Source organism: Kryptolebias marmoratus, linkage group LG11 (assembly GCF_001649575.2).
Source record: "Kryptolebias marmoratus isolate JLee-2015 linkage group LG11, ASM164957v2, whole genome shotgun sequence".
Taxonomy (NCBI): domain Eukaryota; kingdom Metazoa; phylum Chordata; class Actinopteri; order Cyprinodontiformes; family Rivulidae; genus Kryptolebias; species Kryptolebias marmoratus.
In genome coordinates, this window is record NC_051440.1 from 10,168,291 (window position 1) to 10,189,830 (window position 21,540).

General features: G+C 40.1%; 3 protein-coding genes across 10 annotated transcripts; 2 read left to right on the forward strand and 1 right to left on the reverse strand.

The window, feature by feature from the left end:
• Positions 1-1,284: 1,284 nt before the first annotated feature.
• dnajb9a (DnaJ heat shock protein family (Hsp40) member B9a) lies at positions 1,285-3,642 on the forward strand. 2 transcript variants are annotated; one of them, XM_017405659.3, is made up of 3 exons: positions 1,285-1,467; positions 1,732-1,965; positions 2,481-3,642. In XM_017405659.3, exons 2-3 carry the CDS (start codon positions 1,749-1,751, stop codon positions 2,912-2,914), a joined length of 651 nt encoding a protein of 216 aa, XP_017261148.1. In that variant the 5' UTR covers positions 1,285-1,467; positions 1,732-1,748; the 3' UTR covers positions 2,915-3,642. The 2 variants fall into 2 exon arrangements, with proteins under 2 accessions (XP_017261148.1, XP_017261149.1); XM_017405660.3 differs by having other exon boundaries at positions 1,286-1,467; positions 1,735-1,965.
• A 1,132-nt stretch (positions 3,643-4,774) lies between these two features.
• dnm1l (dynamin 1-like) lies at positions 4,775-15,205 on the forward strand. Of its 4 annotated transcripts, XM_017405940.3 has the most exons (20): positions 4,775-5,004; positions 6,563-6,707; positions 7,194-7,223; positions 7,837-7,883; positions 8,354-8,425; positions 8,552-8,638; positions 8,924-9,086; positions 9,217-9,337; positions 9,454-9,585; positions 9,699-9,905; positions 10,027-10,147; positions 10,235-10,390; positions 10,510-10,599; positions 10,686-10,778; positions 10,957-11,010; positions 11,212-11,283; positions 11,960-12,139; positions 12,897-13,006; positions 13,116-13,275; positions 14,215-15,205. In XM_017405940.3, exons 1-20 carry the CDS (start codon positions 4,903-4,905, stop codon positions 14,269-14,271), a joined length of 2,199 nt encoding a protein of 732 aa, XP_017261429.1. In that variant the 5' UTR covers positions 4,775-4,902; the 3' UTR covers positions 14,272-15,205. The 4 variants fall into 4 exon arrangements, with proteins under 4 accessions (XP_017261429.1, XP_017261432.1, XP_017261430.1 ...); XM_017405943.3 differs by lacking the exon at positions 11,212-11,283 and having other exon boundaries at positions 4,776-5,004; XM_017405941.3 differs by lacking the exon at positions 7,194-7,223 and having other exon boundaries at positions 4,776-5,004.
• On the reverse strand, positions 14,772-20,980 carry tnnt2d (troponin T2d, cardiac). 4 transcript variants are annotated; one of them, XM_017405948.3, is made up of 13 exons: positions 20,812-20,980; positions 20,131-20,136; positions 19,650-19,704; positions 19,514-19,524; positions 18,072-18,093; positions 17,936-17,993; positions 17,728-17,844; positions 17,550-17,627; positions 16,569-16,679; positions 15,927-16,036; positions 15,717-15,807; positions 15,397-15,434; positions 14,772-15,072 (listed from the first exon to the last, which is right to left on the reverse strand). In XM_017405948.3, the coding sequence occupies exons 1-13, from the start codon at positions 20,963-20,965 to the stop codon at positions 15,027-15,029; spliced, it is 897 nt and encodes a 298-aa protein (XP_017261437.1). In that variant the 5' UTR covers positions 20,966-20,980; the 3' UTR covers positions 14,772-15,026. The 4 variants fall into 4 exon arrangements, with proteins under 4 accessions (XP_017261437.1, XP_024859385.1, XP_024859384.1 ...); XM_025003617.2 differs by having other exon boundaries at positions 20,121-20,136; positions 20,812-20,915; XM_025003616.2 differs by lacking the exon at positions 20,131-20,136.
• Positions 20,981-21,540: the final 560 nt, after the last annotated feature.

The following is a 21,540-nucleotide window of genomic DNA, read 5'->3' on the forward strand; positions in this document are numbered from 1 at the left end:
TAAATCACCAACAAACTGGCCTAATTTCTATTTTCGCTTGACTTATCTTATCATTTCAAAGTGGGATACTTATTTATTTTTTCACAGCTTTACAAAAACACTTACACAGGCCTGCATAGATTGTATAAAAGAGGGTCTACACAAGAAAAAGAAATTCATCATAAGTTTGGTCTTTTTTGTTGTTGTTCTAACATGTACAGTTTATTATTTATTAAATATCTTTAATTTAATAATGTCATGAGCTGTAATTTTGTTTATATGTAGTATTTATATAACAACAATAAGTTGTGTTATTCTTATTTCAATCTTCAAGTATATTTTGCAGCTCTGAACAATTTTTATTTAGTGGGAGAAGGAGCAGGAATGGCTTTTAAGATTGGAAGAGTTGCAGACCCGCTGTGAGAGGAGTGGATGATGTTTTCAGCTGTTTCATTTTAAAATTCAAATGACTGATCAAACAGTTTTTCTCATATTAAATAGGAACAACACTTTTGGATTCATCACCCCAAAAAGTTAAAGCTGCTGTTTTTTTATGATGCATCATGAAAATACCATTTCTTTCAGTAGATTTCTGTCACAAACATTGACCCTTGTTCTTATCTGGGTTTTGTTGCATTTATTTGGCTATGCATTTTCTATTTTCTGTGTATATCTAGTTTCTGTCCCTTCTTTGTTTCTCTTTTCTTTATTGCTAACTCAGACTCTTAGGCACAGATGACACAAAAATATCACCTTTTACAACACTTTGTTTAGTTACCTTGTTGAAGGAGCTTTTTTAACCTTTCTAATTGTTTTAACTGTGTTTCTTCTGTCTTTCATTCTCCTGCAATCTGTTTCTCCTGCAGACATTTTCACATGTCTGGGCTTGTGCAGATGTTTATCTGTTTGATAGAAAATTACTTATTGTATTTTACAAAGTGATTGTATGGTCTTTAGTTTGAGTTTAATTAAATAATTAAAACTTTTTTAATTGCTTTTTTAAAGCATGTTTTACAAAGCCAGAACGGTCTGCTGGTAAATAAAATTGACCTTTGTGTTTTATTCTACAAATTAAAAAAAAGGCTAAGTGAGCATGATGTCTCAATCAGAAACTCGGTAATGCAGTTCTTGACAACATAATGCAATATATGTATATGATTTAAATTATACAATTTCAGTTGGTTTGTATTATTTACTTTACATTTTTTGAAATCTGATTTTATAACCTTTACTACATGTAAACTTGCATTTCCCTCCTGAAGTTGAACACAGGCAGTGCCAGGACTGACCGACAGGGGGCAGAAAAACACCAGTGACAGTTTGGGGTTACAATGGTTCCTCAAAACCGACGAAGAAGAAACGGAAGATAACCGGCTTTCGACCGCTATCCCTCGTTATAACCATCAGCATCATGTTAGGCGTTTCTTAGCTCGGTAGAAGTAGTGTGGATTAATAGCAAAAAGAAGAACAAGGTGTGTTCTCCAGGAGGTATGTAATGTTTGTTTTTAATGAAACAAGTCGGTCAGGATGGTAGCTAGTGCTAGCAACATAAGCTACATTTAATTGAATGTACACGTAAGACATGACGATAAAACAAGATTTCTCTGGGAAGTGAGGTAATTAAAACGTTACTAAATAGTTAAAGCCAAGCTGAAGGCGTAATAAACTCGAGTAAGGACATAGATATTTTTTTCTAAATCAGTCTCTGTCCAGAGATGCCACATACTAAAGTCGAGATATTTTATGTTGAAGCAGGGGATACTTGAGCCATGGCGGCTGCACAGTCCGTCCTGATGTTTGCAGTATACATCCTCGTGATAACGGAGCTCATTCTCGCCAAGAAGGACTACTATGATATCCTGGGAGTGCCCAGAGGTGCGACTGAACGCCAGATAAAAAAGGCTTTCCACAAGCTCGCCATGAAGTTCCACCCGGACAGGAACAAGAGTCCTGACGCCGAGCTGAGATTCAGAGAAATCGCTGAAGGTACGGCTGTCCATTTTCGTGTTTGTTGAATTTCTAACTGCAGGGGGTATGTTTTTTTTTTTTTAAGCAACAGTTTGGTGAGCAGGTGATTCTCTGTAGGTACACCCAGCACTTGGTATGTTGCATGTTTCAGCTCGCACGCTCACATGATGGCAGCTGAGATTGACAGAAAAGAAAGAAAGACAACATGAATCATTTTGTTTGGAGGCTTTACAGCAGCATCTTTTATGGGTTGCTGTTGATTAGGCATGTCTGTGCACAAAGATATTCCACAACATACCTAAAAAAGTACTTTTCACGCTCAACGAATCATTTATTGACCCTTTTTTTTGTCCACTTCAATCAGAATGCACATATTTTATAATTTAAAACAACTTCTGATTGGATTGCTCTGATACTTAACCTCTAATGAATCCAAAACACACAGAGCAGAGCTCCCCTCACTGCTGTAGTCAAACCTTTAACCCTTTAACTTCTTCTGCATTGTCTGAAATACGTTTTTTTGTTCCTCACAGCTTATGAGGTTCTATCAGATGAGACCAAGAGAAGAGAATACGATCAGTTTGGTGACACCACATACTTCACCGGGGAGACGCAAAGCGGACAGAGGTCGGACTCCCACCAACCCTTCAGCTTCAACTTTGATGATATGTTTAAGGACTTTAACATCTACAGCCAGAACAGACATGCCCGTCACAGGAGACACTTTGAAGAGCACTCCAGGTCCACCAAGGAGTCCCACAGCAGACACAAGAGACACTTCCAGGGCGGTTTTGGAGCGGGCGTGTTCGATGACATGTTTGAAGACATGGAGCGCATGTTTACTTTCGACAAGCATACCAAACAGACGGAGAGCAAGTTTAATGGCGCACCAAAACAACACTGCAGAACAGTGACCCAGCGCAGAGGAAATATGGTGACCACATACACAGACTGCACTGCGTCGTAGGGAGGATACAACACTGTGGGAGTCAGTCGGTTAAAATGCTCTGAATATATAAGCTGTCACTCTGATTGTACATGGATTTGCTCTGAATTCACGGAAAGTTGGTTTTTGTTATGTAATTTCCCGAGTATGTACTTGTGAGTGAATGTAGGCGTTTTTGCGTGCTGTTGAAGGTGGGTGATTTTTTTAATGTTGCTCAAGCACCTTTTGTCAGTAATGAAATTTAAAAACGATAATTTCATAACTGAAAACTGTAAATATGTCCCTCAGTATGGTCCAAAAATACACATGTCAAGCTACCACTAGTCATCCTAACACTCCTTTTTTGGGGAACGATATCCAGTTTCCTTGTGTGCACTTTGATTTTGTTCACATGTACAGCTTTTTGGTTGCTTGTTGCTTGTTTAACATGTATTTTAATATTTACATCCATACATGTTACATCCACACTGACAGTAATGTTGTTTTAAATTTCTGTTATAGTATCATTTGTGGGTAACCCATCAGCACATCTGTAAAGTTCTTGTAAATATTTGTGAAAGTACTTCAATGCTTTTCTGCTTTTAGTCTAACATGTTTTAAGTCCTGTTCCCCCCTCCCCCAATGTAAGTTCACTACACTGCTGAAGAAAGTTTGTGTAGTAAAAGTTGAGCTGAAGGCAACTTAACTTTCCTTTTTAGATTCTTGAAGATGTTTCACCTCCGACATAAGATTTTGTGCCCATAAGACTATTTGGTTTCCAAAAATCCCCCACCCCCCTAAAAAAAGCTTGAAATGCACCAGACATTTCAAACCAAAGAGAAGCACTTCAGATTAGAGAAAAGTCATCAAGAACCTAAATGTAAATCCAGTTACCTTCTAGTCAATCAGAAGTCTGATGACCTACAGTAGAAGATTAAAGACCTACACTTACATATTCACTATGGGTTTCCACTATACATACATACATACATACATACACACACATATATATATATATATATATATATATATATATATATATATATATATAACGTTCACTGAATTTGTTCATTGAACAGTGTTGATGAGGTTTTAGTTTCTTGTATTTGTTGTTAAAAAAATAAGCACTTTAAATTTTTAAATAAATTATGGAAACTAAACTATTTGGGTTTTTTTTGTTGCAGGAGTGTGGAAAAACTTGGCCATTGCAATTTAAACTTGAGGAATTGTGTGACTGAGTGTTGAATGACTGCTTAGATTTGCTGAACCTGAAATGGATTTGTTAAAGCTAAATGAAAGAAAAAAATGCAGAACACTAGCTAAAAGGAAATATTTGTAAATTAAGTAAAGTATATAAAAGTTAGAAAAAACGTGTCATATCATTTATTACTTGAATGAGCAGAACATATAGATAAGAATGGCTAAAGTAGCACAAAGTGTGCAGAAATAAATAGCAAAAAAAAAACAACCCAAAAAACAGGAAAACTGCATGTTGAATCAGCATTCAGTCAATAGGTCATTGTTGCTTTTCTCATTACATTTAAAAAAGACAGACTTTATTTTTAAACATTATTAACTTAAACATCATGAACGAGTCATTTAAGTTTCTATTTAAATTAAGGCTGAAACTAGTTTTCAAGGTGGAGTATGCCTTATGGATTTTTTCACAAGCTTCCCCGCAGGTTTACTTCTGTATTTTGGTACATAGTTACTGTTGCTGGGGTTAAAAAATAATAATAAAAATAATAGTAAAAATCTGCGTTTTTATTGGTGCAGCATAGAGCACGACTACGGCAAGAGTTGTAGTTCAGTGAAGTCCGAGCCCCGTTTTAAACAGATGGCGAGCGGGACCTTCCGAACTGCAACTCCCACAATGCAACTCTGCGCAAGTTTTTTGCGCAGTCGTCGAAGCGTGTGGAGCAAATCCAAGAGTCGAAAGTAGCTTTAGCCGTGGGACATTGAATGACTTTGTACCCGCTTGCCCTCAAGAAAGTTGTGTGCTGGACAGGTCTGGATTAAAAGCGGAGCTAATGGAGGCCCTCATACCTGTTATAAATAAGCTACAGGATGTTTTTAACACAGTCGGTGCAGATATAATTCAGCTGCCACAGATAGTTGTCGTAGGAACCCAGGTGAGAAACGTCACTCTGCTCAGAGGCTAGCAAGTTAGTTAGCCTACTCGAAGTTATTGTTGTGGCTGCTTCTCTTCTTGTCTGTGCTGTCTTTTTCTTTCAGTTTCATGTAGATGTTGTACTCATACCTGTCTGTATCGACTCTTCTTTTAAGTTTGTCCTGTTTTATTTGAATAATTACCGCTGCATCAAAGTTAGCATTAGCTGCTGATAAACCTCCAAAAATTAAAGCTGTTTTTGACAGCTGGCAGAAAAACGTTTGTCCACATAGGCTCATGTAAAATCAGATGTTGCTTTTATTTTTCTCTAACTTAATTCAATGTAAAAGCATAGTTTGGTGATCTGAACAACCGTGTTTTGTTAATAAAACACCAAACTGTTCCCAGTTTAGCTCAGGTTGATCAGGTTGATCAAGATAAAAACAAATGCAGTTTAATACCTATGACCGGCCTAACAAGTGGCTCTTTGTTGAAGTAAATGCCTCTCAATATAGACTACAGCCGTGGTTTCTAAACAAAAGGTTCGAGCTCCCACTGTGGCCTTGAGATAATCTCAAGAAATCAAAATTAATGATAAAATGATTGCTAACAGCATAGTTCTGCCATTATTATTACAAGAGATAACAACTGTAGCCATAAATCAGACTGTTTGTGTTATCATTACACTCTTGTTTAATGGCTTTATTTAGCTGTGTTTATTTACTTCAACCACTGTCTCAAAAGTCAAAATGAAAAGGAAAACATACAGTACGTCAAAAGCCTGTAAGTCCTGTGATTCAGCACAAGTAAGCTGCACCACAAGCTATTACTGATTAGAAAGTCCAGTCACTACCGTACACACGAGAGCCTGCATAATTGGTTTAAAGTGAAAGATTTTGTCTTAAAGGTTTACCTTCACTGGTCAGCTAATAGGATGTGACTGTCTCTGACATTTTGGCCACTGTCCGAGGTTGTTAGAGCGAGACGAGGCGAGTCGAAGGATATTTTGAATGCCTAGTTTGTTGCGCTCGCCCTCATTAATGTCCTGTACACGCAGTATTGATTGTTGGTTATTTTCATCCTGTCCAAAACAACAGCAGGCCATATTTTTAACCTCTTATTTTCTATGAACGAAATGATTACCTGTTGATTTTAAGAGGAGCCTTTCGAGTGTTTCTGTTCAGCAGGTCTTAAAGTGAGTAAAACCTGATCACTGATGTTATCTAGTGTGTTCCTGTTGAGTGTACTGTCAACTTTGCCATATTAATTCCTAATCCATCTGAAGGTACAGCCCCAGAACAGTGATTTCCGTGAGAATCTAGCTATGACAGAAGCTAAATTAAGACTCTTAATACCTATGTGCAAATGCAGCTGAAGTCTCTTGGTAGAAATGATCTTACGGACTTTACAGGACAAAACGCCAGTCAACTATTGACCTATTGCAGCACGTCTATGACTGTATTGTATTGTATTTGCATGTTGAGCAGACAGGTTTTTCTGGTCGAGGAGTGATATATGCATGCTTCAGACACCACGTGTGTTTGTTGTCGTTTCTGACGTTGACGTTCTTTTCTCTACAGAGCAGCGGGAAGAGTTCGGTTTTAGAGAGCCTGGTCGGCAGGGACATCCTTCCTCGTGGCACGGGCATCGTCACGCGCCGGCCCCTCATCCTGCAGCTGGTGCACATTGACCCGGAGGACCGCAGGAAAACCAGCGAAGAGAATGGTGACGTCACCGTCACGTCTCGCTTTTTTTTAATTTTATTTCGCTTTTTTTTATTTTCCAACTTGAATTAGTTAGAAGGGAGCAGTTTCTTGACGATCAGTATTTAACATGAATAAATTAGGTATTGTATTTGACCACAGATTTTTGCTGATCTGCTACACCTTTTCTAAATACATGACTGTACACCTAAATTGCTTAAATTAAGCTCTTCAAACAAAATTTTTACTGTTATCATTAGTTTTTGCAGTGTTATAACAGATTTTCACAGGACTTTGTTGTGATGATGGGATAACCTTGTATTGTCTGATGTTATCTGGTCCTTGGTGATTAAAACGGCGCATCTCAGATCTGCCAGTATTACTACCCTATCTAACTCTGAGAATGGCCTCAGAGCGACTCTGCATTGAATGCTCTTTAATGCAGGAGCTGCAGATAGCCAGGCTAACCCCCCTTTTTTTTTCTCCTGTCATTTCTCTTTGACCACAGACTCCAAGAAAAATGGGCGCCTTTACAAAGGTCTTCTTTTCCTTGTTCCTTCCTTGTCGTCTTTTTTTTTTAATTATTTTTTTTAATATCACACATCCCCACAGACCACCCCCACCTTACTTGCCGAGCTTGTTTACCCTGTCTCGCCTTGTGTTTCCGTAGCGTTTTAAGGCTGCCCGATCACGTGGCTCCGTTTGCTCAGCCCCAGGCTGGTCTCTGTCAGTTGAAGTTGGAGAAGGGGAAGAAGAGGATTTTTGAGTTACATTTTGAACAATTTAAAGTTAATAGTTCAGCTATTCCAGTTTCTTCAAAAACCAACTTCCTCTAAATGACTAACAGACTCCACTCTTTTAATGTCGTGCTTTCATATTGATTTTTGTGGCTAAAATAATTCCTTCATCCTTAAAAAGAATCACCCTCCCAAACGGCTTCTCTTTTTTTTTTTGCTTTTGGAAATTATTTGCTTTCACCGTCATTGTGTTAAAAACAACAGCTGACTGAGTTGTTGTGAACCCTGCTGCAGCCATGAAAAGTTTTCCCATCCCATATTTGCCATTAGGGGGACTCCCATGGGATATTTACAAGGAGTGGTTGCCATAGCAACACAGTTTTTAAATCTTTCCTGCCGTTTGTGTTTCCACAGGCATCGATGGAGAAGAATGGGGCAAGTTCCTACACACCAAAAACAAGGTGGGGTTCACAACTGTCCTCCTCAGCATTTAGATCACCAGAAACAATAATCTTATTGGGAGGTTTTGTTCTTTGTGCGTAGAAACAGCTGATAATTAGATGAGCGGGGCTGATGATGTTTTATTCTTATTCTGACATTTGATCAGCTATAGGAGGCTTTTTTCTGAACTTGTGGTGTTTACAACAGTAAGATCCATAGCCTGTAACAGCAGCAAATGACACCCCCCTCCCAAATCTCACACACACACAAATGCTAAAAATATATCTAAATGGCTGCAGAGTAAATGTCTACCACGGTTGAGCTCAATGAGCAGTTGTTCTTGAAGCTTGACCAAACAAGCCCTTATGTTCTGATAATCTCATGACACTGAGAAGGGTTTTAAATGTCTTATTTCTTTATTTATTATTTCTTCAGTTGCATCTTTGCTTAATGTCATCCTGACTTTACACAGTGAATCCTTCGCTTTCAGATCTACACAGACTTTGAGGAGATCAGGCAGGAGATTGAAACAGAGACAGAAAGAATCACCGGTAACAACAAGGTATGCTGCCTAAATTAAAAAAAAAAAAGAGACATACAAGTAACCAAACAGGAAGCTGCATCAATAGACATTCGCTGGTCTTTAATTATCAGCGCCGACCTGATATTTCTCCTTTTTTTTTTTTAGGGTATTTGTGATGAGCCCATTCATCTGAAAATCTTCTCCCCTCATGTTGTGAACCTGACATTAGTGGATCTTCCTGGCATCACAAAGGTATGTTGTTGTTTTATTTTGCCTCCAAATGTCCGGATTTACATTATGCAGTGTTCCTGCACGCCTTTAAAGGTCCTGAAAAAAATACTCCCTGAACTACTGAGTTCTCTCATTTGAAAAATGTCTCAAAGAATATTTAAAAAGATGTAAGTTTACTAACTTTTTGTGTACCTACTGTGTTAAGAATAATTTTTTACTAATGACAGGACTGTCTGGAACTGTTTAGTATTATTTAGTAATATAATTATCATTGGTCTGTGTTTTGTTGTTGATGTTTTTTAACAGGTACCTGTGGGAGATCAGCCCAAAGATATAGAAATCCAGATCAGGGAGCTGATTCTAAAATTCATCGCCAACCCCAACTCCATAATCTTGGCTGTGACCGCTGCCAACACAGACATGGCGACCTCAGAGGCTCTGAAAGTGGCCCGTGAGGTGGACCCTGACGGTAAACGCCAGCCTTGATTTTGTTTCTTTCTGCTACGTCATGGCCTTATTTTCATCTTCTTAGTTGTATGCTTTTTTTGTCATTCCTAGCCTCGGTGTTTGTTACGAGACGAGTGTGTCTTTCTGTTTAGGCAGGAGGACACTGGCAGTGGTGACCAAGCTGGATTTGATGGACGCTGGCACGGACGCCATGGATGTGTTGATGGGCAGAGTCATTCCTGTCAAACTGGGCATTATTGGAGTCGTTAACAGGTATTGTGTAATGCTCAGATAGCGCTGCATCGTGGGCAGGGATTGATGCTGCAAAATAATGCTAAGCTTTTAAGACCACCTTGTCCTAATGAGCATTTTTTGCTACATTTTCTCAGGAGTCAGTTGGACATTAATCAAAAGAAATCCGTGGCTGATTCTATTCGTGACGAATATGCATTTCTACAAAAGAGGTACCCCTCTCTTGCAAACAGAAATGGAACCAAATATCTGGCTAGGACGTTAAACAGGTATGAAGTTAGAATAGGTGTATTCATTTGATTTTTTTTCTTTAGCTTTAACTCATTTTGTAATTTATCAAATGAAGGGTTTCAGTCATTTCCTGTCTTTACTTAATCCATAGGTTACTGATGCATCACATCAGAGACTGCCTGCCTGAGCTGAAGACGAGGATCAACGTTCTGGCTGCGCAGTATCAGTCTTTACTGAACAGCTACGGTGAACCCGTTGAAGACAAGAGTGCCACGCTGCTGCAGCTTATCACCAAGTTTGCTGCAGAGTACTGCAACACCATAGAGGGCACAGCCAAGTACATAGAAACGGCTGAGCTGTGAGTTACGCAATCCTCTGAGCTGCTCAGACTTTCACGCACCACTAAGGGGTGCTGCTGCCAGCTTTCCCTCCAGAATGATCAGCTGAAAACTGAATTTTTGCCCCCTTTTTTTTTCCAGATGTGGTGGAGCGAGAATCTGCTATATATTCCACGAGACATTCGGTCGCACATTAGAGTCTGTCGATCCTCTGGGCGGTCTGACGACCATCGATGTGCTGACGGCAATCAGAAATGCAACGGTGGGCTTTCGCTGCCTTTTTTCAGTCGTAATCATTGTCCTAACTCGTGCCTTTTATGAAGGCTCACAGTTGAAATTCCTCTGACAGGGCCCGAGGCCTGCTTTGTTTGTGCCGGAGGTTTCCTTTGAGTTGCTGGTGAAGCGGCAGATCAAACGTCTGGAGGAGCCCAGCCTGCGCTGCGTCGAGCTGGTTCACGAGGAAATGCAGAGGATCATCCAGCACTGCAGCAATTACAGCACACAGGTGGGAAAATCACTCCCTAACATACACAGCTTGTAGTAAGGAAAGCACCGAAACATGCTGTAAATACACAAAACTGCCGTGCTTATGATGAGATATGTTTTTGTTTTTAATTTCTGCAGGAGTTATTGAGGTTTCCAAAGCTCCATGACGCCATAGTTGAAGTGGTTACCTCTCTTCTCAGAAGGAGACTCCCAGTCACTAACGACATGGTCAGGACCTGCTTCCACTGACTAACGCTGAGCATTTTTAAGGAAAGTTACGTTCTGATCTATCCCTGTTCTTTTTTTCTTTGCAGGTTCATAACCTGGTTGCCATAGAGCTGGCTTACATCAACACCAAACACCCGGACTTCGCTGATGCCATTGGCCTCATGAATAACAATCTAGATGTAAGAGGTTGTCTTTTACTCCTCTGATTACAGTTGATTTTTACGGCTCAACAACAATAATAGTTTTTGCTAGAAATGAACTATTGGTCCAAATATCAGTATCAGAACAAGTGTAAAGCAAGTAAGAGCGTATTTCTTCAGTTTATGTTGAGCATTTGTCGTATATTTCTTTATGTAGGACCAGAGACGCAACAGACTGAGAGACTTGCCTCCTTCTGTTCCCAGAGACAAGGTACAGTCCATCTCTGTGACAGTCACTGTGCTTCTGTGTCCTTCAACAAATTTACCGTCACTCTTAGACTTCAGTCTGCCTTCTTCGAAGGGTTTGATTTTAATCTCGTGCCGTAATTCCTTCCACATTTCGACGTGTGCAGCTCTGCTTGTAGCGCCAGTCTGTTTTTCTGTCTATTTTCTTCCTCATGTCTGCCTTTAGTCCAATAAAAGCCCTGGTGGGCAGTCTCCCTCCCCCACCGAGCCTCCTGCCCAGGAGGGTGAGGCCACTAAGGTGTGTCGCTCTTACCTGCTGCCTGCTAAGTCTGTGTCTGATTTATGACCTTTCATTCATTCATTAAAACTCAGTCTGCCTTTTCTAGTATTTACTGCAAATGCCTCTACAAGTGCAGTGTTTTTAACCCCCCCCCCAGGCCAAGTCCATTTAACTCTAGACTTTCTCTCTAATTTAATTCTAACCCTTTTTGTGCATGTTGATTGCTTTGTTAGAAGAAATGCAATTTAATACTCTTAAGCTTGAACTGTTTTCTTCAGTTTAACGCCGCTGAAATGTTTGTTTATTGGTAAAAAATCTTCTGTGACATTACACATGGTTCTTTTTCATAACAGCTATGTATACTTTTATGAAAACGACACAGAACACCTTTTATAGATAAATAGCTGTTGCATCTTGATGTGTGCTATGTTGCTATGTTAGCCCGTTTTAAACCAAGGCTCTGATATTTATGCACATTGCCCGTCTGTTTTTATCTTCCTCCACCAGTTCTGTTGCTTGTCTGAAAGAATAAACTCTCATCAGGATGAAACTTCTTTGCAGTGAAGGCAAAGGAGGCTTTTGGCATGCTGCTAATTGAAACACTTTTCTGGCTATAGGTTATGTAAATGACACCTCTTTTCTCTGTTTTGTGCACACAACGCATTTTAACTCTGTTTCTCTCTTCCCGCTGCAGGCAGCAGCCAGTGGCTCTCAGAGCACTCCCGCTAGTGATCAGATAGATGGCGGGATGGGCAACTGGAGGAGCATGATCAGGAAGGGGGAGGAGAATTTGTCGGGTGACAGAGTCGTGCCGCAGCCGCCGCCCCCTACTGCGAGCCCCCAGAGGGGCCATGCTGTGAACCTGCTGGATGTGGTAGGTACACTGCAGCAGTCCGTGAATTCAAACTTCTTACACTTGGAAAGTTTGGCAACGGACAGATCTGGTGAGGGTTATTCCAGTTTTATTTTAATACGGAGAACCTTTGGCCTTGTGGTAGGGAGGTCGTCTTCAAATTGGAGGTTCGATCCCCAGCCCTGCTGAAGTGCCCTTCGGCAAGACGCTGAAGCCCCCACCTGTCCCCGACATGCTTATCAGTGTATGATTGAGATTATAAAAGTGGTAAAGAGTGCAAATAGGTAACAGAAAGCACACTATGGGTGTGTGTGAATGGGTGAATTAGAAACACATTATAAAAGGAGCTATATAATATAGACCTTTAGTCACTTTTATTTTATTAAGATTTTAAAAATAGCATTATTCAATACCACTGGTTAATCATACCATCTCTAACAAGTAACATACTTGTGCACTTGTCCAGTGGTGATGCTTCTGAAGGCCACATTTGTTACAACATGGTTCTGCCACATGGGGGCAGTCTCAGGAAAAGGTGGAATAATCAGAGTTTGGGTCGCTTTTGTTTGTGTTGTGAAAAGGAGATGATAAAGATTTGGTTTGCCTGTTAAAAATAACAATTATCCACTGTAGCTGTTGTCCTCCTATGTTTCTTAATTGTTTTATTTGGTTTGTTTCTCATGCTTGATGAACTTTTAACACAACGACTACCAGCAGACAAAAGGACCAAAGAAAAAAAAAAATATATATATATATATATATGTATTTTTTTTTCCAGCCTGTTCCAGTCTCCAGGAAGTTATCTGCTCGGGAGCAGAGGGACTGTGAGGTCATCGAGAGACTCATCAAATCATATTTTCTTATTGTTCGGAAAAATATCCAAGACAGGTACAATTTACCAGCGTATTTTGCACTTTACATACAGTAGATAATAAAACACAGCTAAGATCTGTTTCTTCCTCTACACATCGCTGTTGTTGTTGTTGTTTGGCCTCAGTGTACCGAAAGCAGTGATGCACTTCCTGGTGAACCACGTGAAGGACAGCCTGCAGAGCGAGCTGGTGGGTCAGTTATACAAGACGGTCCTGCTGAACGACCTGCTGACAGAGTCCGAGGACATGGCTCAGAGACGCAACGAGGCTGCTGACATGCTGAAGGTGACAGATGCTTTACGCGTCATCGCAGACCGCAAAAACAAGAGCCACTGTCAATCACACATGAGTGAAGTCTCTAATTACACAAAGATACGTGCTATTCACAGACTCCTCCTTCTGCAATAGAAGTCAAAATCCACTGAACTCTTTAGCTTAGTTGTTCTGATGAGTCAAAACAATGACATGGTATTTAAAAAAAAGTATTTCCTCTGTTGGCAAGTTTTGTTATTTTGGTGCAACAGCTTGTTGCTGCTGGAGCTCACCAGGGAAAAATGTTGTCAAAGTAAACGCAGAGGAAAATTTTCCATGACAGAGTTTCTCTTTTGGCCTGCAGCAGACTGAGAAGGCTGCTCTTGTAAGCATCTAAATGTGATCAGAGAGGACATTTCAATGGCCAATAAAAAGCAATAAGCGTTTGCTGCTTAAAGACATTTACACAACACTGTTTTTGAGTGAAGTAGTAGGTTTTATGCTGCGGTTCAAGCCTTCGTTTACACGGCAGCGGCGCTCGTTTCCTCTGAAACTGAAACTTTTTGAAACCAGGTCTTAGAGTGGAGATTTTTGGACACCCCCATTTGCATTTCAAAAGAAGCCACAACATTTAGACAGTCGTTAGCTGTTCTGCACGAGCAGATTAACAACAGTAATAATGGCGGACAGCAGAGCGCTGCTTATGTTACTCATTCTTTTCAACCCAACCTCACTGTAGTTCCAAATAAACGCTGTTGTAGTCGCCATTTTGGATGGAGCTGTTTAGATTCTCCAGACTGCACGAGTGCCTCATTTCAAGCCTGGCATCAGTGTTGCCAGATGTATGATAATTACCGTTTTTAGGTGGTCTAGTCCCCCCTTCCTTTTCTGTGCACATGTTCACCAATCACAACTAATCTCACCCGTTAGTGTTTGGAAAGTGTTGATCCCTTTTTTCATCTGTGTGTCCAGGCGTTGCAGAAAGCCAGCCAGGTGATCGCAGAGATCAGAGAAACCCACCTGTGGTGAAGGGCTGAGTCCCTTTACACCCCTCCAGGACCACCCATCACCTGCACACCCCCTCCCCGACTCATGCAGCACCTCGGACTGTAGAGACAACTTAAACATGCACTGCTGTGGATCTGTGGGAATCACATTAAAGTTTTATTGAACAGAACAGTGAGGACTGGTTGTATTGGAAGAGCGGTACATTTCAGTCCCTTATTCTCAGCATCACACGCGGTTCTGTCCCAGATTATTATATTTTTCTGAATGTAATAAAAACAGTGAATACATAGATCCTGTAATGCAACACCACTGTGTGAAGCCATGCTGAGGGATGTCTGTTCTTGTTGTAGCTGGAAACAACACCGTATTAAATATGTAGATCCTCTTAATTAAATAATGGGAAATGATGTTTCCCTTCAAAGTATTTTTGAAGAATTATGAGTAATTTAGCTATTTTCATTGTGGAATTTAACCATTTTTGTTTCCTGTTATCATTTATAGTATTATTTTTGTATTAGCCACAGAACAGAGCCACGTCACACACAGCTAACAACGTTCAACTTGAATTTTTGTATCGATTTTATTTTCCGATGAACGTACACGGGAACGGTCTCGTCAGCGAACGCATCAGAGCGGGCAAAGCAGCTTATTTATTGTTTGAATCTCACGACAGTCGACAAGAATCCCAAGACAGCAGGATAATAAACACACTGTCCGCAGACACGAGGGCCAGTTCCCGGTGTGAAGGTCTGCCTCGGCTTCGTCTCACAGCAGCTTTACCTCAGCCGGCCGCTCACCTTACCCTTACCACGACCTTTGGCCCTGGAAGAAAACACCGAGTTCAGCGTGTGTTTTCAAACATGCCGGTGAAAATGGTTACGCAAATCAAACGGCTTTGTTTCAGTGACTTGAAACGTGTTCATGTGGAAATAAACTAATAATGTTTAAGGGCAAAGATCCTCTCTTATTTCCTTTAGTTTTAGGCATCAGATTTGTCTTTTACAGCTACAGCTTGAGCACGCTCTGTGTTTTAGTTGTCAAAATGTGGCAGATTTGATTCAATACATGATCAGTGGGAAAATGTGAAATCTAAGAGGAAAGCAGCTAGAACAGGGTTTTCATTATTACAGGGAGCTGAGGACTTACGCCTGGTGGTCCTGAACTCGAGTGATCAGCTGGTGAATCTGCAAAAAATACAAACGTTTCTATCAGACAGGACATCAAGGGAGCATAAAGGAGGATTTTTATTGGGAATCTGGAAGCTAGAGACCGCAAATTTATGTTCAATCTAAAAAAACCCAAAACGGATAGTTCTGAACAATCAATATCTTACTTGTTGTAGGTGGCTCTATGAAGAAGCTCATTTTGGATAAGCAGTTTGATTCTGACCCCGTGTCATTGTAGTTCATGACATGCTTCTCTTCTTTCACCCTAATGCACCTAAATTGGGAGCCTGTCTGACTTACGTCGTATTTCTGTCGTCGGAGTTTCTCCCCGAAGTCGTACTTCTCAGCCTCCAGCCCCCTCAGCCACTCCCACAGCTCCTTGGCCTTCTCCCTGAGCGGAGACGCGTCTCCATTAGGTCGCAGTTCATTTCTGCGTTAACGCCAGCCTTTCAATACGAACGGGAGGCCGCTAACTTGACGTGCATAACGAGAAGCGGAGCGGTGTCGTACTTGAGTTTCTCCTCGCTCAGGTGATCCACGCTCAGAGGCTTCTTGCGTTCAGCCAGAGCCTTCTTCTTCTTCTCCCTCTCGGTCTGTCTCTTGGCTCTCCTGTTGTCAGTCTGCGTTCGGCAGCAACAAAAAGAACAAATAACTCAGTCTCTGGCAAGTTTTAAAGTTAGTTTCTTCTGCAAAGAAGAAACGCCAGTAATAGAAAAAGCAGAAGTACTTTAAACTGAGGTAAAACAGAGACTTTTCTGTTTTTCTTTAAATATAATTTAGCTTACTTGATTAAACGCAACATCTTTCTTTCTTTTCTCTAGATTTTTCAAATGCATTTTTTTTTTATTGTAGTAAAAGAAAAGTAACACTTCATATACTATGAAATATTTTCTGTTTAAAATTAAAATGTAAATTTAGCCATTGGTTCTATTGTTGAATTGGTGGGTTTGAAGGTGTGCGAACTCAACTGAATCCAAGCCAATAAAAGTTGGAACAAACTGTTTCTAATCCACATTTTGGCAGTTCGGTGTATTTTTACCTCTAATCACTTCACTTTAAATAAAAACTTGTCTTGTTTGTGAGATGTTTGAGTGCTTTTCCTTTAAAAAGTTACAGATTTTCATGTGTTTTTACTGCAGGACGTTTACTGACCTTCTGTCCGGATGTGTACTGCTGGGTCATGTTGGTGAGGACCTTCTTCTTCTTGGCGTCTTCATCCTGCTTCCTCCGCTGCTCCTCCTGCTCCTTCCGCTCCTTCTCCTCCTGCGGGGCAGCACAGGAGCTTTAACAGGAGGAGCAACTGGAGGAACTGCTTTTCTTATGTTGTTGTTGTTGTAAAAAAATGCCTGAATGAAAGCTGAGCACTGAGTGGCTGCTGAAATTAGGAATGAATTGTTAAACTTAAAACAAGCAGAAAAAAAGCTAAAATCAGCAAAACCGTAGCTAAAATGAGCAAATATGTTCCTAAAATGAAGAAAAACTGTAGCAAAAAGATCATGTTAGCTAAACTGTAATAGCTGCAAACGTCAATTAGCAAAGATTGTAGCTAAAAGGTCAAATTAGCAAAGAAGTTGATAAAAGCTAAATTTAACAAACCAGCAGCTAAAATGTGAATGTAGAAAAGCAGTAGCTAAAAGGTAAAATTAGCAAAACAGTAGCTAAAAGATTAAATAAACAAGACAGTAGCTAAAAGCTAAATTGGCAAAAATCATAGCTAAAAGGTAAAATTAGCAAACCAATGGCTAAAACCTAAATGTACAAAAGCAGTAGCTAAAGGCTAAAATCAGCAAAACTGCAGCTAAAAGCTAAAATTAGCAAGATAGTAGCTAAAAGCTAAAATTAGCAAGACAGTAGCTAAAAGCTAAGAAGAGCATAAGTAAAGAAAATAGAGTATGCTGAAATGGATCAATGTTTCTGATGGAAATAAAGAGATCTTAATGCATGTTTATGGGGGATTTTTTGTTGATAAAGTTAAGTATTTCAAAAAGTACAAGAGGTAAAAATAGTAAAAGTTGTAGCCCAGTATTCCTGATGGAGCTGAACATTTTGATCCGTGAATATCTAAACTAAGAAAGCCTCAAGAGGAGAACGGTGGTGTGACAGCTGAGTCAGACGGTAAGGAGAGAGCCTCACCGCGAGTCTGGCCTGCCTCTCCTTCTCTCTCTCCGCTCTGACCCTCTGCTGCTCGTCCCTCTCGGCACGACGCTTCTCCTGCAAACACCCACAAACAGAACAAGCAGAACCACCTGGAGTTCACTCTGGAGCTCGGACACGCCGACGCAGCGGCTCCTCTGAGACCAGGCGTGCTCACAATTCGGTTAACGAGAGTGATGAGCTCCTCTTCGTCCTTCTTCCTCTGGATGAAGTGAGCTTCGATCAGGGACTGCAGCTCGGCCAGGTCCTTCTCCTGACGCTTCCTGTAGATGTCCTGCCGGCAGAGATGCAACTCAGAGTCACGTATATGAAGTTCGAACAGCCTGACCCAGACGTGGACCCAAACTGACGGGGACTTAACTCACGTCAAAGTCCACCTTTTCACCATCGGGGATCTTCGGGACCGAAATATTTGTCATAAACCTGCAGGTGTTGAGAACAAGCTGCTGAAAATGATCTCGTAATAGGAGCAGTGGGTTAACTGGTTGACTGAACACTTACTTGGGCTTGACTTTGGTTTCATCTGCAGAGAAAAATAGTCGTCGTCATTAACAAACAGTTAAGGAAAACCTGGAGTTAGTTCCTCCCCTGGAAACAGCTGATCCTCTTCAAAACTGTTGCCTAAAGTTGCACAACCTCAAAGTTTTTTGTACGCCTTACTATTGCAGCTTTAAGTTCATTACGTTAACCCCGGTCGCTTCAGATTCGATCCGATTAAAACGTCCTGAGAACGACGAAGCTATCTGTAGTTCTTTAGTTCAACCTGTGGCATCTTGGATTTGGAGTTCTGCAGATCCGATTGGAAACAAGCTGTCTCTCGCCTTTCAAAAAAAAAAAACTTTCTAAATGTGATAAAAGCTCCCAAAAAAAAGACAGAGCCTTTGACATTTTCAAAAACTACAGAAGTTCAGAGCATTATTACACTCTGGCAGTCAACTTGATTCATCCAGTCAACCTTGGCAAATATAAAAATGGCTATAAGTCAGTCATTTTTATAAATATTGGGCTGAAATTTTATGTGACTTTAGCTGAAGGTCCCCCCCAACATATGTTGCACCATCTTGTCTTTAGAACCTGCATGGTGGCTGTCATGAAGGGGGAACACGGAGGCGAACCCAGTACGCAGACTCATGGTGTGAAAGAACGAAAAATAAATTTATTACCTTAAAATAACAAACAAAAGGGCTGGCATGGCAGCAAAACAAACACTAACAACATCCAAAAAACGAGGAGCGAAGGCAAAACCAGACGGACAAGAACTAACAGGCAAAGCGGAACGAAATGACCCAGTGGAGAATGAAGAACAAAGACCGGTATTTAAAGACTGAGGATCAGGAGGAAAATGGANTACAGGTGAGTGATTGCAAACAGGTGAGAATAATGGCAGTGATTGAGTTGTTATGGTAATGTGGGTGTGGCATGAAAGACTGGAATGTAACAGAACAGCATGGTATGGAAGAATGAGGCGTGGCAAGTTACTGGGGGAGGTGAAAGTGACAAGACATGAACACAATTTAAGAAACAAAGCAGAACAAAAACTAGAAAACCAAACAAAACATCAAAACCATGACAGGTGGCGGTCCATATTTCCATATTTCCTGGATAAAAACGTCATGCAAACTGCAACAAATGGTGGATAAAATATCACAGTTTGGATGTGATTCACTGCCTTAGAGAGAATTAACTCCTTTCCAAAAAGAGGAACTTGGGATTGGGATGGTTTACACACACAAGCAAATCAGCATTAACAGCTTTAGTGAGATGAGCGCATGCAAGCAAATTCTGCTTTTCTGTGTCGTTCTCAAACACAAAAATCACATCTCTTTCCTGAACCAAGTGGTCTGTGTTTTAAATTTGAACTTTCCTCGTTGTTGCCTCCTCTCACACGGCTGTTAAAGCGGGTTAGATTTATAGCAGAATCTGAAAACGTGTGATTTTCTTACCTTCTCCCTCCCTTTAGAGGAACACAAAGAAGAAAAAAAACGTCTTCATCAAAACACAACTCTGTTTCTGTACGTTGTACATTATTGGACGGCTGGTTTGAACATGAGGAAAACAAAAGTCAAACTGATGACATACTCCACCTCCTCGCCCGTGACTTCTTCTGTGTCAGACATTTTGTTCAGGCTGATCTCTGTGGAATGGACTCCCATCAGACTATATTTACACTCATCATCATCAAACAGCACAACAGAGATGGCAACAGTTCACACACAACCGAACCAGATGGTTCAGATATCAAACTCTGGTCACGGGATGGTATTAAAAGAAATACTCAAAGCTTTAATTCTAACAATATAATGACTGAGCAATGTGCACAGTGTCAGATTTTATATGTTTTAGGAGCTAAAGTTATTCAAAGAAATCCAAACAGAGAGTCAAATTGACAATGAAAATAAAGATTTAAGTTCATGCTGTAACAGAATGTTTTGGGGCCACACACACTCTAAAGTGCAAGTCAACAACTGGCAATTATTAAGGGAAGGAAACAAATGATTATTTTCTCTGGGTAAGAGAAGTATGTTGAAAATAAAACAAACTAAAACATACAGTAAATTACCAGCAGCTGCAGTTGCCAGAAGTTCACCATGAAAAAAAAAAAGAGTGAAAAATAAGAATTTATTACAGTTTTGGTAATCATAAATTTCACAGTGAAGAACTGGAGCTGTTGCTTTTTACTGTAAATTATCAAGAAAACAAACTAAAAATAATTTATTCACGTTGAAACTACAGACATTGTGTAAACCTGATCCCTGTCGCCCCCAAAATGAGTGCAAATGTATAACACTATACAGAATGTTATTAAAAAGTTTCAAATCACAGTAAATTACCGGCAGAATTTCATCGTAGAAAATAATGTGACAATGTTAAAAAATATTACAATATTCTTTACAGGAAACCATCAAATTCACAGTGAAGATGCCTTTTTTTATGGTGCGAACTTACTTTCCTGTTTAAATATCTCCAGTACTCCAACAAAAACGTGCTTGATTTATTACAACTTTTGTGTCAAAGCATTTTTTTTTTCACTTAATTTAAAGAAAAAAGCAGCAGAACACCTCAACATACAGAAAGTGTTATATTTGAACAGACAGAAAAGTTTATAGCTCAGAAATCTTTGATGAAAGCTTTTAAAAGAGTACAAAAACCTAAACATTTTGTTATGTTGTTAAGCTTATACTTGAGCCGAACAGTGTTTTATTTATTATTTTTCTAACTTGCGATATAAGACCATTCTTACCTGTGACCCAGGAGCTCAGAGACAAGTCCCAGACTTCAGCTCTCTGAGCATCAAGGAGACAAATGTCCAACCTTTCAGTCTCATGTGACGGCAGCTCCCTGCAGCCGATCGGGCTATTGTTAGGACACTGCTTCACACAAACACGGTTACACATTCTGCTGGTACGTCTTCTTCCACTAAAATATCATATCTCTATGTTGGTTCTTGTCAGCCATAATTTCACAACTGGTTAGGAGGACTGACGTTTCCTTTCAGTAGTAAAGAAAAATAAAAGAAACAACAAAAAAAAACTGTTTTTTCTCCATAGTTTTTATTGCTAAAGCCAATAATGTCAAACAGCTCAAACAAAGCTTTCCACCACAACCATACTTATAGACACACAGAACATTTTAGCAACTTGTTTTTCTTGTTTTTGTTTTCAATCTTAATTACAGCCTTCAAGACAACAGGGTCCATGTTGGATGCTGGTGCTGATCGTTGACATGACATCTACCTGCCTTTGAATCAGCTTTTCATTTATAAGTAGCTGTCGCAGTAGATACACATCAGATCATAGGGCATGTTGGTGTTTATTTTACAAAATAATATATATATATTAGGGTTAACTGGCACAAGCCAAGACAGCAATAAAGTCAGAAATGTTGCAGTTTGGTTGTTCGGCTGCACAGACAGTGACACCGATACCTTCTTCTGGTCCTGGTTTACAGAGTTTTGGATATCATAATAAAA

Bases quoted from the DNA above. Each gene is read 5' to 3' on its own strand.
- dnajb9a (XM_017405659.3), top strand. From the start codon at position 1,749: ATGGCGGCTGCACAGTCCGTCCTGATGTTTGCAGTATACATCCTCGTG. The intron at 1,966-2,480 runs GTACGGCTGTCC...TGTTCCTCACAG, and splicing joins ATTCAGAGAAATCGCTGAAG to CTTATGAGGTTCTATCAGAT.
- dnm1l (XM_017405940.3), top strand. From the start codon at position 4,903: ATGGAGGCCCTCATACCTGTTATAAATAAGCTACAGGATGTTTTTAAC. The intron at 10,148-10,234 runs GTGGGCTTTCGC...TTCCTCTGACAG, and splicing joins CGGCAATCAGAAATGCAACG to GGCCCGAGGCCTGCTTTGTT. The intron at 13,276-14,214 runs GTGACAGATGCT...CTGTGTGTCCAG, and splicing joins AGGCTGCTGACATGCTGAAG to GCGTTGCAGAAAGCCAGCCA.
- tnnt2d (XM_017405948.3), bottom strand. From the start codon at position 20,965: ATGTGTAACCGTGTTTGTGTGAAGCAGTGTCCTAACAATAGCCCGATC. The intron at 15,808-15,926 runs GTACGACACCGC...GTCTCCGCTCAG, and splicing joins CTGAGCGAGGAGAAACTCAA to GGAGAAGGCCAAGGAGCTGT. The intron at 15,073-15,396 runs GTAAGTCCTCAG...GTTTTCTTCCAG, and splicing joins CGAGTTCAGGACCACCAGGC to GGCCAAAGGTCGTGGTAAGG.